The sequence below is a fragment of the Podarcis tiliguerta genome (assembly GCF_965153285.1).
Source record: "Podarcis tiliguerta genome assembly, chromosome: 16".
NCBI classification, from domain to species: Eukaryota; Metazoa; Chordata; class Lepidosauria; order Squamata; family Lacertidae; genus Podarcis; species Podarcis tiliguerta.
The window spans coordinates 38860621-38878689 of NC_139549.1; the positions used below are offsets into that span (position 1 = coordinate 38860621).

At 43.2% G+C, this 18069-nt stretch overlaps 2 protein-coding genes across 6 annotated transcripts in view; one reads left to right on the forward strand and one right to left on the reverse strand.

Annotated features, from left to right (window-relative positions):
• The window catches only part of LOC310666892 (uncharacterized protein), a 34464-nt gene extending 24625 nt beyond the window's left edge, over positions 1 to 9839 (forward strand). For 2 of the 5 annotated variants that reach the window (XR_014506057.1, XM_083418450.1), the window contains exons 2-3: positions 3076 to 3140; positions 3406 to 9839. Coding sequence is in view for 1 of the 5 variants with exons in the window: in XM_083418450.1 (XP_083274576.1) it covers positions 3076 to 3140; positions 3406 to 3675 (335 nt within the window). In the remaining 4 variants the exon portion in view is untranslated. Of the gene's footprint in view, positions 1 to 1179; positions 1623 to 1779; positions 2176 to 3075; positions 3141 to 3405 lie in introns of those variants that run through there. The other 3 variants (XR_014506056.1, XR_014506058.1, XR_014506059.1) reach the window with 3 other exon arrangements.
• GTF2H3 (general transcription factor IIH subunit 3) lies at positions 5572 to 18064 on the reverse strand. Its single transcript, XM_083418374.1, has 13 exons — positions 17953 to 18064; positions 16105 to 16184; positions 15609 to 15715; positions 14881 to 15026; positions 13533 to 13595; positions 12935 to 12964; positions 11946 to 11974; positions 11777 to 11851; positions 9947 to 10000; positions 9139 to 9207; positions 7764 to 7899; positions 7614 to 7650; positions 5572 to 6901 (listed from the first exon to the last, which is right to left on the reverse strand). Exons 1-13 carry the CDS (start codon positions 17960 to 17962, stop codon positions 6832 to 6834), a joined length of 906 nt encoding a protein of 301 aa, XP_083274500.1. The 5' UTR covers positions 17963 to 18064; the 3' UTR covers positions 5572 to 6831.
• Between the last annotated feature and the right edge of the window lie 5 nt (positions 18065 to 18069).

Genomic DNA, 18069 nt, shown 5'->3' on the forward strand with positions numbered 1-18069 from the left:
GCACAGTACAAATTCCTCTGTAATGTCACCATGACAGCAATAATGCTACACTCACAACTCCATACAACATATATTTACAAAAATACACCTTCCCCCCCCCCTCACTGTTCTCTTTAAAGATAGATCCACCTTCTCCTTTTCTGAGCAGAGGATGTCACTGAGGAACTGCCAGAAGTAGACTCAAACAAGCAGTCCCCATGGCACCTTAAGCACTAACGGATTAACAGTGCAACTCCTTCTGTGTCTACTTGGAATTACATTTTCTGTGTCCAGTGGGGCTTACTAAGCATTCTTAGAACTTATTACGGCAAGAACTTTAATGGAGCAGAGCCCACATTGCTCCTTAGAGCCTCTGCTAAATAAGACTGCAGTCTTCCGTATACATGGAAATGGTCTGAAGACGCATGGAGCTAAAGCTAAGCAGGTCTGGGGCTGAGTTCACACTATAACTTTAAAGCTCATTTGAAACACATCATTTCCCTCAAAGAATTCTGGGCAGTGTAGTTTAACTCTTACTGAGTCACAATTTGCTACAACCCTAAAGAAATTATTATTATTATTATTATTATTATTATTATTATTATTATTATTCTGTTTTACATCTTAGACACTTAGACATTCACTTAGACAACCTTAAAATCAATGACTTCCCTTCCTCTCTTTCCATGCTTCATTTTGCACAACATAAATAGCTGCATATTTTATATAAACTAAACTATTCAGTATTTCATTATTACATCCATCAAAACTTATTTAAAGGTAAAGGTACCCCTGCCCGTACGGGCCAGTCGTGTCCAACTCTGGGGTTGCACGCCCATCTCCCTTAAGAGGCCGGGGGCCAGCGCTGTCCGAAGACACTTCCGGGTCACGTGGCCAGCGTGACAAGCTGCATCTGGCGAGCCAGAGCCGCACACGGAAACGCCGTTTACCTTCCCGCTAGTAAGCGGTCCCTATTTATCTACTTGCACCCGGAGGTGCTTTCGAACGGCTAGGTTGGCAGGCGCTGGGACTGAGCAACAGGAGCTCATCCCGCCGTGGGGATTTGAACTGCCGACCTGACGATCGGCAAGTCCTAGGCACTGAGGTTTTACCCACAGCGCCACCCGGGTCCCCAAAACTTATTTACATTGTTGAATTTATCTTAATGCTGCCCAAGTTTTCAAATAAACACAATTTTCCTCCATATATTCAATAAACATGTTCCAATCTTCTTGCTCTCTTATTCTATTTGTTAGGTCTGCAAGCTGCACATATTCCATCAATTTAGGTTGCCAATCTTCTTTAGTCAGGACTTCACTCGTTTTCCATTTTGGGGCTAGCAAAACATGAGCCGCAGTAGTGACATACATAAATAGCCTTTTCAGACACCTGGGAATTTCCATCTGAGTTATCCCCAACAAAAAGGACTCTGGTGTTGTTGTTTTTGGGGGGAGAAGTACTTTTAAACATTTTTTTAGTTCATTATGAATTATTTCCCAATACTCTTGTACCCTTTTACAGGTCCACCACTTATGACAGAACGTACCCTCAGTCTCATTACATCTCCAACACTTATCTGATTCAGTCTTATACATCTTAGTAAGTCTACTCGGATTTAGAGACCATCTGTAAATCATTTTCAGGTAATTCTCCTTCAAGGAATAACATGCTGTAAATTTCAGATCACTCTTCCAAAGTTTTCCCCAAAGATTAAAATCTATATTGTGTCCTATATATATTGCCCAGTCCCACTAAAATGTACAATATTAAACAAATTGTACATTTTAGATAAAGGTTTCTCTTTATTTTGCAGGAGTTGTTTTTCAAATTGTGAGCTTTGGTCCAAAAAACAATTTGTCCTGTTATTTTAAACATTTCATATAACTGATGATATTGTAGCCAGTCTGTAACATGGCTCCTTACACTTTCCATTTATTTCAGTTTGGGTTCCCCCTCTGTAAAGTACAGTGGTACCTCAGGTTACAGACGCTTCAGGTTACATACGCTTCAGGTTACAGACTCCCTAACCCAGAAATAGTACCTCAGGTTAAAAACTTTGCTTCAGGATGAGAACAGAAATCGCGCGGCAGCGGGAGCCCCCATTAGCTAAAGTGGTACCTCAGGTTAAGAACAGTTTCAGGTTAAGAATGGACCTCCAGAACGAATTAAGTTCTTACCACTGTATAGCAATTCCCTGTAAGTTGCCCACTATCTATCCATATTAACTCTCTTTATTGTAATAGCCTCAATAGAAGATAGCCATAAAGGTGTTTTCTTTTCCAGCAGACTTTTATATTTCTCCCAAACTCTATACAAATTCTTCCTTAGAAAATGGTTTGTAAAACCTTTGTAAATTTTCGCCTTCCCATACCATAAACATGCATGCCAGCTGAATCATGACCTTCTAAGCCCAGGATGTCTGAACTATCCAATGTAATCCATTCTTTTAACCAACACAAACCCTAAACAAATTACAGTGCCCAGAATTCTTTGAAGAAAATAATGCGCTTCAATTGTGATATAAAGCTATAGTGCTGGTTTGTCTTAAACAGTGCAGTCCCATTCAATTATATATATATATATATTAATAGCACACCTCTCCTAACAACAGCAGAAGCAAAACAGCCAAAATAGACTTTATGCCTGCAATTGATATAGCCAACTCTAGACAGCACTGGAAAGTGTTTAATGTCTATAATATTCTTTTTAAAAGCAAGCTTGGGAAAAGAGACACTGAAGAGAAGCTTGGCATTACCAGAGCTTTGTACGGAAAGGTTAAGCTTCAATTGCCTGACCTCCCTCAAAGACCGGGTGAATGTTTAGCAGCTGGTGTTGTGCATGGCTGGTGGGGATATATATCCAGCCAGCTTCAACCAGGATATCCTTGTCATCCGCCTCCCACTCCATCTGAGAGCAAAGTCTCTTCTGCACGTCTGCCAAGGGTCCAGTAATTCCAGAAGAGGAGAGAGAGAGAGAGATTTGTTTCCCCAACCACTTTCAAGACAGAAATCAAAGAAACAGCCATGGATGCTGATCCAAGGATCTGCCTGGCGTTCCTATATAAGAACGACCCTTTCTATTCACTCTGCCTTTCAGACTTGCTGACAGCACCCCAGCAGGTTAAGAATAAGTTTCTCAAGGAGCAGAAGGACCTAACAATGGTAAGGTGACCAGTTTCATTGCCTTCCCTCACCCTCAACAGATGTTATTGTTGTTGTTTATTAAATTTCTATATTGCCCTTCATCCAAGGATCATTAGAGTAAGGGCCAGATGGTCATCTGTTGAGCACAGCATTCTAGTGGTGGAAGTCTCTCTGCTGTCCTTTGCCACCTGCACAAAATCATGGCAGATTTCTGAAGTGCGGGGGGGTTCTTGATTGTATGACTCCTTTAAAGCTTTCTCCACCCTTCATTGTTCGTTTCCAGACTATAAAGAAACTGGAACAGCAGAAGCTGAGCAGGCTGCGACAACTGGACGAGGAGAAAAAACAGTTCACTCTGCTCATGAGGAAGAAACTGAGCCCCGGGGTCATCATCAGGACAGGGTCATCCATGACCATGGAAAGAGCTTCCCAGAGGACATTCTCCAGTGTCCAGTTTTCTTCTCTGGCTTCAAGCAAGAGCAGCTGGAAGAGGCATGGCAGCAAGCCACACCCCCGATCAGGCCCTGGCTTCTTTTCAGCCATTGGACGATAGGTTCCTGCAACTCACACTCCAAAAGTTTTGCAATGTAAGCTTGACACCCAGGGAGAATTGGATCTTAAAAATGTAACATTCCAGGCCAGGCATGGAGAACCTTACTGGGACTGCTGGGAATTGCAGTTCAGCAACATCTGTCCTTGCTTAACCTAACTCACATGGTTATTGCCAAGATTTAAAAGTGGCATACAATAGCAGCATGATCCCATGTATGTCTACTCAGAAGTATGTCATGTTGTGTTCAGTGGGATTTTTTCCCAGGTAAGGGCAGACACAAGGATCTGGCCTTCCTTGTCAGATCCAGTTCCGCAGTCCCGCAACATAAAATCAGCCCCAATTCTCTGGAAGAAAGGCAGGATTCAAAAGTGATCTGAGAGTTCTGTACAAGCCTGAATGTCTGAACTGGCTCTTCTGGGTGTGTTTTCCACCCACAGGCACCCAATCTTTATTTCCCAGGCTCTGTGCCGGTAGCAAATATATACAAATGCCTAGACAGCAAGAAGGAATGAACAAGAAGTGGAAGTTAGCTGCCTCTTAGTGGTCACATGATGCCGTCCATGAACTTTCACGGAATTATCAACAAAGAGTGCTGTTTTAAAAAAGTGAAAGGTAACCATAAGCAGTTTCCACTCAGTCCCACTCGAGAGGTGGGCTAGGCTGCAATCCTACTGCAATCCACACTTAAACCTGGTGTAATCTCTACTGAACTCAATGGGACTTCTTTTTGTAGACATGTACAAGATTGCAGTTTTATGTATCAATTTGTTCACATGCACATTTGAGGAGATATGTGAACAGAGAAGACTTCTCTAGGACTGATTAGGCTTGTAAACAGCTACTAACCCGGTTGCAAATGAGTGGTAGCAACTGCCAGCAGGTGGATCAGGCAGAATTCTGTATATTGAAAGTAATTCGGTTCCCCACACTTCTTTTCAGGCAATTAATGTCATAAACTACTAACGCAGACATAGGAATCTTATAAATGTCAGCTGCTGGTGTCAGGATCGAGACCACGGTTGATTTTCTGAGCATGCAACTCCATTGTACAGTGACGTCTGGTGCATTTTTGGACCCAATTCAAAGCAATGGCTATTACAAGAGGCAAATCGCTTTCCTGCAAAATCGGAAAAGCAGCTAATTTTCCAAGCCAATATATCATTTGTACGTTACCCACTCATTACACAGTCTGCAGCCGCTGGACTGATTTTGGGAGGCTGCTCTGTGAACAATTAGCCTCCAGTTTTATTTCGTTTGCATCAACTTCAAGTTAATTTCTGGATGAAATTCAGTGTGCCTGTTCTTACCTATAAAGCCCAAACAGTTTGGGACCAGGACACTTAAAGGACTACCTCCTGCCAGATTGTCCTGCATCCAGTGTCGAAGATCCTGCTATGCACCTTCCTGCTTTCAAAACCTCAACTGGTTGGAACATGAGATGGGTCCTTTTTTACTGAGGCGTCTGACTCGTGGCTCCACCTCCCCCCTGTATTTTTTGCTTCAGACACCTTTCAAAATTTAAATTTGACTGTTTTGTCCTGCTCCTGATTCTGCTGTTCAGGTAATTGAACCGTTCTTAATTTGAACTTTTAAAAATTGCAGGTTAAGTCATTTTATGAACTTCTTTGTAAGCTGCTTTGAGGGTTTCTGTAATTAACGAAAAGTGGGACATGCATTTTTAACTAAATAAAGTAACTATGCAGTTTAGTGGGCCAGAGGACTGTGCACTTGTGCAACTCCTAGCCGTTTCTTGTGTAGATATCCTGCATAGGCCCTTCTAAATGAGCCTGATTTTATGTCTGTCCACCAATGGTGGTTCCTGTAAAGGGTCTTGCCTACAGCAAAGCTCTTCAAATAAAGTATAGGCTGTTACAGGGAAAACACCTGAATCCTGTGTTCTTAGAAGCAGTTTATTAAGGAAAAGTTACAAAACATTTGTAAAACAAAACAGCATTGAGATGGCAAAGATTCAGTATAATATACAGGCCTGTCAATAAATTACAGCGTCTCTAGAAAGCACTGGTTCCTGATAGACCACCAAATGTAACATAAATCTTTAAATTTGGGCTCAGGAAGCAAAGCACGCACAGACAACTGTTTGTGGAAGGATGGAAAAAAGTGTGTTTTGGCTGTGCTGAAACCATGTCCAACATTCAAGGAAACAAAATTGCATGGCAGAGGATTTCTGCCAGAAGTACAGAAAAGGAGAAAAGGTTATGCCTCAGAACACTATTCAATCTTTCCTTGCGGCTAGTCAAACATGAGACAGGATAAGCCACTTGGTACTGCAGTGTGGAAGACCAAACCTTTCCTGGTTTCTCAAAGCAGAGCAAACTCAGCATGAGCAGCAGCCGTCTTTGTCAGAATTCCTTCATTCTGTTAGGAAACAGGGATAATTCACGGCATGGAAGGATGTGACTCAGTTTCATTACTGAAATTGCCAAGCCGCTGTTGGTCTGCTTTCAATGGTGGCATTTAACTGTGATAGGGGTTAATCTGCTTGTTCCAGCTTAATTTTTGGCTGAGCTGGCTCTGTTTAAAAGCAGATGTAGTGATGACTATTAAAAAGTGTGGTGAGGGTGGACAAATACCTAAGATGCATTGTTAACCATACTGAAAACCATAGCTCAGAGCAGTCTAGAGTCCAAGGCTTCTGCACTCTTTAAATCGGGCAGTTCTTTCTACTAATTTGAAAGGAGCTCTACAGGACCAGCCCAGGAGCCCCAAAATTTCAGTTCCTAAGGCAAATATTAGATTTCTATTTAAATAATTGGGGCTTTCGTTTTAAAGGAAGTGTCACGGCTTAAATTGATTTGATTTGTTCCAAACGGAGCAGTTGGTCCAAGGACGCTATATTAGAGAAGCATCACTCTTGGGTTTACGCATTTCTGGCTTTACAGCGGCACTAGCTGAAGCCGTTGGTCCAAGGCAGTTACAGATTAACCATCCTGACTTTGTAATATAGCACAAGTTTTAAGTGTCAACATGGGCCACTGAACAGACTAGTTGCATCCAACTCATGCGGCTGTTCCAAAACGTTTAGCCCCAGAGATTATCATACAGGTCCCTCTTTTCCAGTGTCCCATAACCGTCATCGGTAGCTTAACAGCTACAATGTGAAATTCACATGGAAATCAACATACACCAGCAATGCTGTTAGACAGCCAATTTCAATTTCTTTTTCTTAGACTTCATGACAGCTGGCAGTGAAATCTTGAATGCAGTCCTGGAATGACAAAAAATAATAATCCCGGCTGGGTTGCTAGAAGCTGCACCTGTGGATGTGTTCGCACATAACATTAAGCCATCGTTTGTTTTATCTAAGATGTGTTGAACAATCCAGGATCAGTCTTGTGATCAGGCAAAGTAACAATGGCTTGTTTCACCTGATGTTGCTTTTCTTACCTAACTGCTCCCGCCTTGCTCCAGGTGCCTATGGGAAGCCCACAAGGAGAACCCGGGTGCAACAGTACCCACCTCATCCACAGTTCCCAGGGGCCTGTGTCCAGAGGCACAGAGGAGCCAGAACGTGGCCATTGTGGCCAACAGCCATTGGTAGCCACATCCGCCATAATTTGTCTACTATTTTAAAGTTGTCCCAGCTGGTGGCCACCATCACTTATTGTGGGAGCAAATTCCACATGCATTGTGTGAACAGGTACTTGTTATTTGTCCTGAATCTTCAACATGTCTAGTAGGGTTATGCAGCTAAGAAGGGGAAAGGGTCAAATTCCTGTCCACAAACTACTGAAAACTATGCCCAGTTCCAGTTCCCAGAAACATGATGAACACATGTCTGAAACCCTCTCTCTGCAAGAATGAGGGCCAGAAACTTTTTATTGCTTTTATGCAGAGAATGCAGAACAAATGCAGCCCTACCTGGACATGTTTTATTTTAAATACATATATATATATAAATATAGATCAAGGTCACTTACTCACAAGTGGTGCAAATTGGACTGAAGCTGCAGAATACTGTGTGGACAAAAGAACAACAACAGATACATTCAGACAGTCTGTAGACTGGTTAAGGAAGGCTACAGAAATCAATCAAAACCTGGTGAAACCAATCGGATAATAAGACTTACTTGACAAACACACAGAGCAGACATAACCGATTTCAATGAGATTTCTGTGGCAGAAGCAGGCAGCTCGGTAGTCAACATGAACAGGGGGTGGGAGAATTAGCTGCGATCTTTGTTCTTGGTCAGGCAGATATACCCACTGTAGTAATAGTAATAATAATAATAATAATAATAATAATAATAATAATAATAGCAGCAGCTTTCTAACTTCAGAGAACATGGCTAGATTATAGTAGGGGTCAGGTGAAGGTAGATTAGGATGCATTAGAAAAGCACAGGGTGATTTGCAATGTTTGACAGGAGTTCCCAACTCCCAATTGTCACAACACAGTAAGTTTTTTTCTAAACCACTGTACATTGTTAGAATCCTTGAGCATAGTAACCCAGATGTGGCCTTGACCTTGCATATCCAGCTCACTCCAGTGGGTGGTTCATGGGGTTCATTTGGCAACTGGCGCCACCCAATGAGCCACTGTTTCACACCTGGCTTTAGTTGGGAGACATTGGGGTTCCAGTATAAAAAAGATGCTGACAGCCAGGTAAATTCCACAAGCCTTAAGTCAGCCCACACCTGGATCTGAGGACTAAGAATGTCAAGGACTTGCTTCCTGGATAAAGCCAATGTCTGCTGAGCCCGTTGCTTTGTTTCCAATGGTGGTTAGTCAGTTGTCTTTCGCAGCTTGAAAGCACGGTGCATTGTCTTATGTTCACAAGCACATTGTCTCTGAGCCTGGAGGCTCCATTTAATCTTTGGGTAGGCAAACTAAGGCCCGGGGGGGCTGGATCAGGCCCAATCGCCTTCTCAATCTGGCCCGCGGATGATCCGGGAATCAGTGTGTTTTTACATGAGTAGAATGTATCCTTTTATTTAAAATGCATCTCTGCATTTTATGGGTTATTTGTGGGGCCTGCTTGGTGTTTTTACATGAGTAGAATGTGTGCTTTTATTTAAAATGCATCTCTGGGTTATTTGTGGGACATAGGAATTCGTTCATTTATTTTTCCAAAATATAGTCCGGCCCCCCACAAGGTCTGAGGGACAGTGAACCATCCCCCTGCTGAAAAAGTTTGCTGACCCCTGATTTTATCTCATGACTGAGAACCTCTTATACAGCTATGCTCTATGGAGCAAAGTCTACCTATCCAAAATGTTAGCACAAAATTTATTCATTTACCCTCCCTGGAAAGCTTTAAGAAAACTGTAAATCACTGCACTGAGAATCAATCCAAGGCCACAAAAGGTTTGGGCATCCCATATGTCAAGAAGAAAAGGGGCACTCTAGAGATCATCACACAAAATGCAGGCATGACTCAATTTATACAAGCTTTTTCATGGAGCACTTTTGAACCAGAATAAATATAGAAAAGTGGAACTCACCAGCAAATACTGCAGCAGAGATGGCATGTGGGGAACTTTCAAGTAAATGCCACCAGTAATATCGCAAGCCTGGAAAACATGGCGTTATTACTTTAAAAACAATGTAACACCAGGAGGAAGTAAGCAGCTTAGTGGTAAAACATATGCTTTGCATGCAGAAGGGCCCATGTTCAATCCTGGATTATTCAAGTAAGGTTAGGAAAGACCCCGCTTGAAAGAGTTACTACCAGTAAAGCGAGGTGGACTCAGCATAGGGAATGGCCTGACTCAGCATAAGGAATCTTCATATGTGCCTGGGGCCTGTACATATCTGTTAATTCCCTTAAAAGTAATAAAAAGCTCCTAGACCTCATGACTGTCACGACCTCTTCCTATTTTCTAGATATCTGGGTATTCTAAAAATTACTTCAAGGGCATGGAAGCCCCTCTCCTGCAAAATAATTCCAAGATAACAATACCTTCCATACTCAAACAATGTGCAAACAACGCAAATGGTGTACAATGATAATAGTCAGATGTGCTGCCATAACTTCCCAGATTGTGCTGTGATTTCTACTGGGGTGCTGATCAAAAGGCTTCCTAACACTATAATCTATTTGCAGGACAGACAGACAGAATTGTAGAGTTAGAAGGGACCCCGTGGGGTCACCTAGTCCAGGAATCACAACTAATGCATTCTGGTAAATAAAGTATAACAACCAGCAGCTGTGCCTCCTTTGTCTGGATGACTTCTCACTCTTCTTTCCCCTCCCTGCACCACCTTTTCTAAATTTATGCAGCCAATGACAATTACTCAGTAACATCTTACCTGCTGCAAGAGCCCTGAATCAGAATCCAGAACGCAGGCATCAATCAAAATATTCTGAAAAACCAGGGGAAATGAGAGTTAGGTTTTATTGAAAATGTGAGTAAAGGAAAGAGGAGTTTTGTCTCTTTATTTAAACCATTTATATACCATCTCTGGGTGTTTTACAAGGATGCGATATAAAAAGTGAAAATCAGTTCTAAAGTCAGGCTCCAATTAAAATGCTAGCTGGAGTTTTAAAAAAGGCAACAGGAGGCAATGGAAGTTCAACAGGGTGGAGGTCTGACTGACCTCAACTGGAAGAGTTCCACAAAATTGCAACCACAACTGTGAATGCAGGACTCTGGGGGTGCCACTAATAGTGAAACCCCCTTCCTCCTGCAAAGACCTCAGTGATTCGGCAGGAAGATAAGGGATCAGGCAGCCCCAAATTATTAAGGGGCTTGCACATTAATACAAGCAGGAAAGGAGGAGTAGTAACAATAACAGTAATAGTAATAATAATAATTTATTTATACCCCGCCCATCTGGTTGGGTTTCCCCAGCCACTCTGGGCACCTCCCAACAGAATATTAAAGGGAAAGGTAGGCAAGCTTGAGGGTTGCAGCAGCTCATACTTGCAAGAATCCACTAAGGTTTAGCATCAGAACTGAGCTGGGTCCACGAGTTCATGGTGAAGGCAAGTGAGGATGTGGACTTTAATCCTTGAAGCCTGGATATGGGGCAAAGGCTGCGGCGCAGTGGTAGAACATCTGCTTTGTATGTAGGAGGCCCCAAGCTCAAACCCTGGCATCTCCAGGTAGGGGAGATGAGCTGTTTGAAACGCTGGAGAGCCACTGTCAGTCAGTGCAGAAGATAGTTCTGAATTAGATGGACCGGTGGTCCGACTCTATAAAAGGCAGCTTCCAATGTTCCAAAAGTCAGAGCCACAATAAACCTATTGCTCCAACAGCAGAGAACCTGTGGCCATCCACAGATGTTGCTGGACGATAACTCGGGCCATTCCTGACTTGGCCATCTTGGTTGGGGCTGATGGGAGTCAGACCCCAACAGAAGCCAAAGGGCTGCAGGGTCTCCACTCATGTTTTTAAAGGTGCTTATCATTTGTGTGGGACGCGGGTGGCGCTGTGGGTAAAAGCCTCAGCGTCTAGGGCTTGCCGATCGAAAGGTCGGCGGTTCGAATCCCCATGGCGGGGTGCGCTCCCGTTGTTCGGTCCCAGCGCCTGCCAACCTAGCAGTTCGAAAGCACTTTCGGGTGCAAGTAGATAAATAGGGACCGCTTTCTAGCGGGAAGGTAAACGGCGTTTCCGTGTGCGGCTCTGGCTCGCCAGAGCAGCAATGTCACGCTGGCCACGTGACCCGGAAGTGTCTCCGGACAGTGCTGGCCCTCGGCCTCTTTGAGTGAGATGGGCGCACAACCCTAGAGTCTGTCAAGACTGGCCCGTACGGGCAGGGGTACCTTTACCTTTTATTTGTGTGGGTATCTGCATTTTTAACTGTCAGCTTTCCCCCCATGTCTTGAACACAACACAGAGCAGTTAGTTTTAAAAATCAGGGCTGGGACAATATCCAGAGGCATAGTTAGGCTCCGTTGCACCACTGGCAAGAGCAGCGCTGGCACTCTCCCGTCCCTGGCGACCTCTGCTGAGGCACCCAGGGGAGAAGTAGGCCAGGGAGCAGGTGGACGATGATGAGCCGCTCCAAGCCAGAGTGGAGAGGCACAATTTTTGCACCCCGTGGGCCTGCATCCTTGGTGGGGGCCAACCCGAGTATGCCCCTGATTTAAACATGTTAAGAAATACTACTGGTGTCAGAATCAACTATTGGCATCACCTGTTTCTGGGCTGCAAAGATCACATTCATGAAGTTCATGTACTGCAACGCACTGTCTTCAGCAGCTTTTATGACCTGGGTGAAGAAATTGGCATTTCTTAGTCTACTACACTGACCAAGTGTAGTCTGCTGGGATTCAGTATTTGTAAGGAAATCTGAAAAGTCTTACCAAAATCCTAGACTTGATTTCCTGGCTGGCTGAATATTGAAGGAGGGGAGGGGGAAAGAGGAGAAATATATATTTAAAAAATTGTATCTAACTCCAAAGCTTTGCTGTCAATCTGTTCACAAAATCTCTATGCAGTCTCCATTGTTTGTTTTCTTTAAGCAAAGTTAAATGTTAAGTCACCTGACTATAATCGTAGCTCCGTAGCAGAGCACATGCTTGGCATGCAGTTGCAGGTTCAACACCTGACATCTCCAGTTAAAAAAAAAAAGGATCCAGGAATCCGCCTTGGCAGCTCAGTTGGTAGAGCATGAGACTCTTAATCCCAGGGTTATGGGTTCACGCCCCATGTTGGGCAAAAGATTCCTGCATTGCAAGGGGTTGGGGTAGATGACCCCTGTGGTCCCTTCCAACTCTACAATTCTATGATTCTATGAAGTGATGGGAAGATCCTTCTCTGACTGAGACCCTGAAGTCTGGAGAGGACCACAAGGGCACATACTGGAGCAAACTGGGATAGATAGACAAACAGTCTGGCATGCTGCAAGACTGCTTCCTATATACCCCAAGCATTGTTAAGGACTGGCTGGAAAACAGGATATGAAACCTTCGTTTAAAGATATTTCAGAAACTCTTGTTAATATCAACCACGGTTAACTGCAAACCATAGTTTAAAACAGGGGTTTCCCTATATTTGCCTTCCAAGTCCAGAGCTTAGTTTGGCAAGCTATACTATGGTTTTGCTGTATGTTTCAGACCTTAACCAGGGCTCAGGTATGAATGCATAAGGCCAAATTATATCTAATATCTGCACAGAAAACAACACACACATGCAAAGGTCAATTAATAAATCTTAAGAGTAGTAAGCTCATTTAATTCAGAGTAATAAAGATGAAAAAAAGTCAACCCACATTTCTCTCTCTCTTAATTTGTTCCCATTTTCTATTTTAAAAACCCCAGTAACTGTTACTGAGTTAAGCATAATACTGTACCTTTTCCCTCTTTAGTCATCCTGTGAATATCTAAGACATGTAATATTCAGGAATAATTTGTTAAAAATAAGAGCATCTTCATGTAACAGATGTTATAAAAGCAGAATTTCTGGGCTATGGGTACAAATACATCTGGCCTGATATATAAGGCACCTTTTTATGCTTCCATGGGTGAATATGTATGAACTGCCACCTCTTTTGCATCAATCAGCTCTCTCCTTGCCTTTTCCATTAAACATTTAGCATAACTCCTCCATCCTCCTTCCTGAACTGCGACCATGCCTAAGTATGGATAGTTTCATTTATCCCCAGTTCTCTCTTGCTATGCTTGTCTGTCTCTCCCTTCCCCCATCCAAATGTATGCTGGATGCTCCACTGTCAAGATGTATGTATACACTGGACGCTCCTTGGGGGCAGAGACCTACCGCTCTCCCCCCACCCTTTTTTTTTTGCTTATAAAACCCTGTATAAAGTATGGTGCAGAATGACAGCACAACACATACATACAACAAATCCAGGAGTGATTGCATAAATTATCTCCATGCTTTGGTTCTGAAAGAACAGGAAAAACTTTACAAGTCTGGTTTCAGAAGGATACAGCAAATTGCTTTAGCAAGAGATCCTGCCAGTAATGATTCAGTCTGCTGCCCTCTTATTTCAGCTGCCACAAAAGAGAAATCACAGACACAAACACAACACACAGACAAAATGAGTACATGGTTTGGTATTTCTTGGCTTTATTGTGTTAATTGCACATTATGCTTTAACTACAGGTAGTTGTTTATGATGATGAAAACCTATTAACCATTTGCTGTGGATTTCCTTCCCACATGGAAATTAGACTTGAAAGAAGGATTCTATTGTAGCTTATAGAACAGGTTGTGTTGTGTGCCTGGTTCTGGTATGTGTGCAGTGCCCACAAGGTTCTCTACTATGCAAATGTGCCCACAAGCCTGAAAAGGTTGGTGCCTTCTGTTCTAGGGAATAATTCAAAGGCACATGAGACCACTCCTTTGCTGAAGCTAAGCATGTCTGGGTCTGGTAGTCAGTGCCTGGATGGGAGACTGCCTGGGAAAGGAGATCTAAAATGTTAGAAACTAAAGAAAGAAATGTATAGTGCAGGGGTTCTCAAAGGGTGTGTCAGAACAGAATGGCAAGTGTGGCAGAAAGATTCAAGGACAATCAAAGAAACATTTAAACATTTCAGTGCAGTATAGTATCAAAATGATTTTTTTATTTGCAGAATAAGGATAGGTATCTATTTAAAATGAGAGAAAGAGCATCAAGTGATACTGAGGACAATCCTGGTTGTGATCCAGAATCGCAGTTCAAACAGAGTGCTGGACAAGACTCATTTATACCTTGGGAGTGATTTCTGTTCTTATAAAGCTGCATTGTTTTATACTTCCTGGATGCACCATTTTCATACGCCATTTTGTTCTATGTCATAAATCAGGCACTGCTAGGAGTTGTTTCTTCTTGTTTTCTTATTAATTAAAAACATTTTTTTCCGGAAAGTGTGGCCCAAAGAAAAAAGTTTGAGAACCACTAGTATAGCCATTTAAATCACACATGGTATTTGCAGTGTAGGCATCTCTCAAGACTAAGTAAGAGCAGGTGGCAATTGTCTGTGTCAACTTGGGTGGAGGGAACAGCCACGAAGCAAAAAGAGAAAGTGGATAATGGGTCTGCATCCAAGCCTGTAGGCCTCCAGATGTTACGTCCTGACCATTGACCACACTGACTGGGGCTGATTGGAGCTGAACAACATCTGGAGGCCCCAAGTTCTCCATCCCTTACATAAAGCAAAACTGCCTTTCATAGTAATGCATTCTAAGGGAAGTCAACCCTCCACCTGGTCATAGGGTTAAATGGTTTAGGGAAAAAGTAAGTAGGAAACACAGAGGCTGTGGAACAAAGCAAAGCAAACCAGCTTCTCATCTTACTGTTAGTCATAAGGTCCTTGATCTCTTCTGCAATAGTTTCATTTATTGTTGTTAACAACTCATATTTTCCATCCTTGCTGCCAGATATATTAGATTCACCAAAGAGATCAGCTGGTGCCCAATGTTTTCCAGGGTAGAGAAAACGACTAAGAGAAATTGAAGTTGTATTAACATAATTGCCATAACTAACTTAATTGCCACAATATGAAGCATCAGACAACATTCAGCATTAAAGACAAGGTGAAAAGTAAAAAGAAAACGTGCATGATTTTGTTCCTACTGATTTCTATCATACACTTCAGCATATAAAATGCTTTAGAGTTCAGTTCTCATTTATTTTCACAGCAACATTGTGAGGTCGGTAAGGCCCCCTTTGCCCTTTGCTCACCTGGCTACAAGCCTCTAGGTGAGCAATCACTGCCTTGCTGGATCATTCACATGCTCACCTGGCGCAAGTCCAAATACATGAATCATCTTTCTGGGTCAGACAAAAAATTCATCGTTGTCAGCACTGTTTCCAAAGAACAGCCAGTTTGATATCTTCTGTGAGGCTCCAAAGAAGAGTAAGTCTGAGATCCAGCCATCCCACCACTGTGTAACTTCAGAATCTGATATGCTGCTATTTGAATTTCACCCACCAAAGCCTCTTCCTAGCCTAGTCTATCCACAGCTCTCTTTCCAAATGCCTGACCATTAAAAAGCTACAACCATCCAAAAAGCTACAATACCTTTCCTGTATATGACTGGCTATCACAGCCAGTTTGTTGTTGCGGTTCATAAATAAGTGCGAGTTTCCCAACACCATGGCTGCATCGAGGCATTTTGATAATGTAAGCTGTGGGTAAAAGCAGGGGAGAATTATTAAACACCACAAAGATTTAAAATGGGAAATTAAATTTGTGAACATCTCATCAAACTGTACTTATGTTGGGCCTTGACAACTGCCCAACAATGCTGACACCTGGGGCTGGCTCTGCACTGAACACAGCACATTAGCACACTGAATTAGCACATTATCAGTCCAGTTCTAACTACAACGGACATAGGACCACGCACTTAATTGGAAGTTCTTCAGACTCACAGGAACATTTATTTAGTATCAATGCTGAAGACTTCAATCTAGATTATAATGCATCCAAATTAGTGTTGCTGTTATTGTTTTTAAAAAAGGACAGAAAATCAATGATCCTGGCATAGGTTTCACATATAACGGGAAAGTCTTACCTCTGAGCCTCCTAATGCCTGCTTTCCCCACCAAATAGGGTTAGTGTCAACAACAATGACTAAGAGGTTCAGCTCATCATCTGGAAAAAAATAATGAAATATCAGCCCCCAAAACTGTGAAAACATTAGCTGACAGTTTCCCAGCTCTGTAGGAGGATTGAAATTTACAGTCTTATGTCCAATTTGTTTGTTGCTGTCTCTTAATGATCTACAGAAGGTGCAAGGAACCATTGGCCCTCCAGATGCTGTGGGCCTGCAACTCCCATTATCATTACAGTGGTGCCTCGCAAGACGAAAAGAATCCGTTCCGCGAGTCTTTTCGTCTTGCGGTTTTTTCGTCTTGCGAAGCAAGCCCATTGGCGGATTAGCGCTATTAGCGCTATTGACAATTTAAGGGCTAAAAACGGCTTTTTAAGGCTTAAGGGATTAGCGGTTTTGCTGCTAAAATGCTTTTAGCAGCTTAGCGCTTCAGAAAAAGGGGTTTTGGAGCGGGAAAAAAATTCAAAATTTTTCGTCAATTTTCGTCTTGCGAAGCAAGCCCATAGGGAAATTCGTCTTGCGAAGCGCCTCTGCAAACGGAAAACCCTTTCGTCTTGCGGGTTTTCCGTCTTGCGAGGCATTCGTCTTGCGGGGCACCACTGTATTGGCCCTGTTGACTGGGCTTGGTCAAAACTGGAGTTCAACAAAATCTGGAGGAACACAGCTCCCCCCCCCCCAATCTACAGGCAGAAGAAAGGAGATTCCAACTAAACATCAGGAAAAACTTTCTGATGGTAAGAGATGTACAACAGTAGAACAGACTCCCTCAGAAGGTGGTGGCCTCTCATTCTTTGGAGGTTTTTAAGCAGAGAGCAGATGGATACTTTAGCTGAGATTCCTGCATTGCAGGGTCTTGGATTAATGACCTTCAGGGTCCCTTCCAAATCTACAATTCTATGAGTCTACATCTATCCACAGAGGTGCTATAACAGCAGGCCTGCTCGGTGTGTAAAGCTTCCAGTGTCTTTTTAAATAGATACAGCAGCAACCCTTGGGAGTTACATTTCTTTCTTTCTTTCTGAATACTGTAGTGTTGATGGGAACCAAGTGTATGTAACCTTGAGCTCTATGATGAAAAACAGGTGGGATATAATTGTAAGAAAATAAAAGAAAATCTTTGTAATAGCTCTTTGAGTTAAATACTATTATTTTCATTTTACGGATAGGAAATGTAAGCAAATGTGTAGGCAGTTGGCACCTGTCTGTCTCTGGAGGCAATGGAGGGGTGCCAAGCAAACAAAATTTTACTAGGCCTAAAAGCCAAAGAAAGTTGCCAGAAAAGGAAGAGGTGTGGGGGAGGGGAGAGTGAAAGTGGAGGAGAGAAAGCTGTAAGCAATTATTTTGCTCCAGTTAGCACAAATGCTGTTAACATGCAAATGAAAGCTGATCTCTGTGTGTGTGGAGATACGTTTGTGCGTTTCAGCGAGTGTTTAGTAGCCTACGTTTACACCTGAATCCGAAGGAGGGGTGGAAATTGTGCTAAGCAGTGATTGCTTAGACCCCATTTTAAATGCAGTTTTCTTTTTTAAAAAAAGAGGGGGAGGAGTTCTGCGCATATTTAAGGACCAGGAAAAACACTCAGCACATGCTCAGCTGCAGCCACACCACAGAACCAGAACTTAAAACACACAGAGAGAGGAGCAACCTGACAGCCACGCGTGCGAGACTCCCTCCCTCCCTCCCTCCGGGCTAACGCAACAGGAGCCCGCGGAAGGAGCCAGAATCGCCCCGCCGATCCTTCCCCGCCCCGTTTTTGCCTGAAATCCCGGGGCAGCGGCGGGGAGGCGACGCCAGGCGCCGCGGACTCACCTCCGCTCATATCGCCCCGCAGCAGGGACAGGCAGGCAGACTTCCGTCGCTCGAGAATGAGGTCACGCGAGCTTCTGGCGCGTCATCTCGACGTCACTTTTCCCCCTTTCCCTCCCT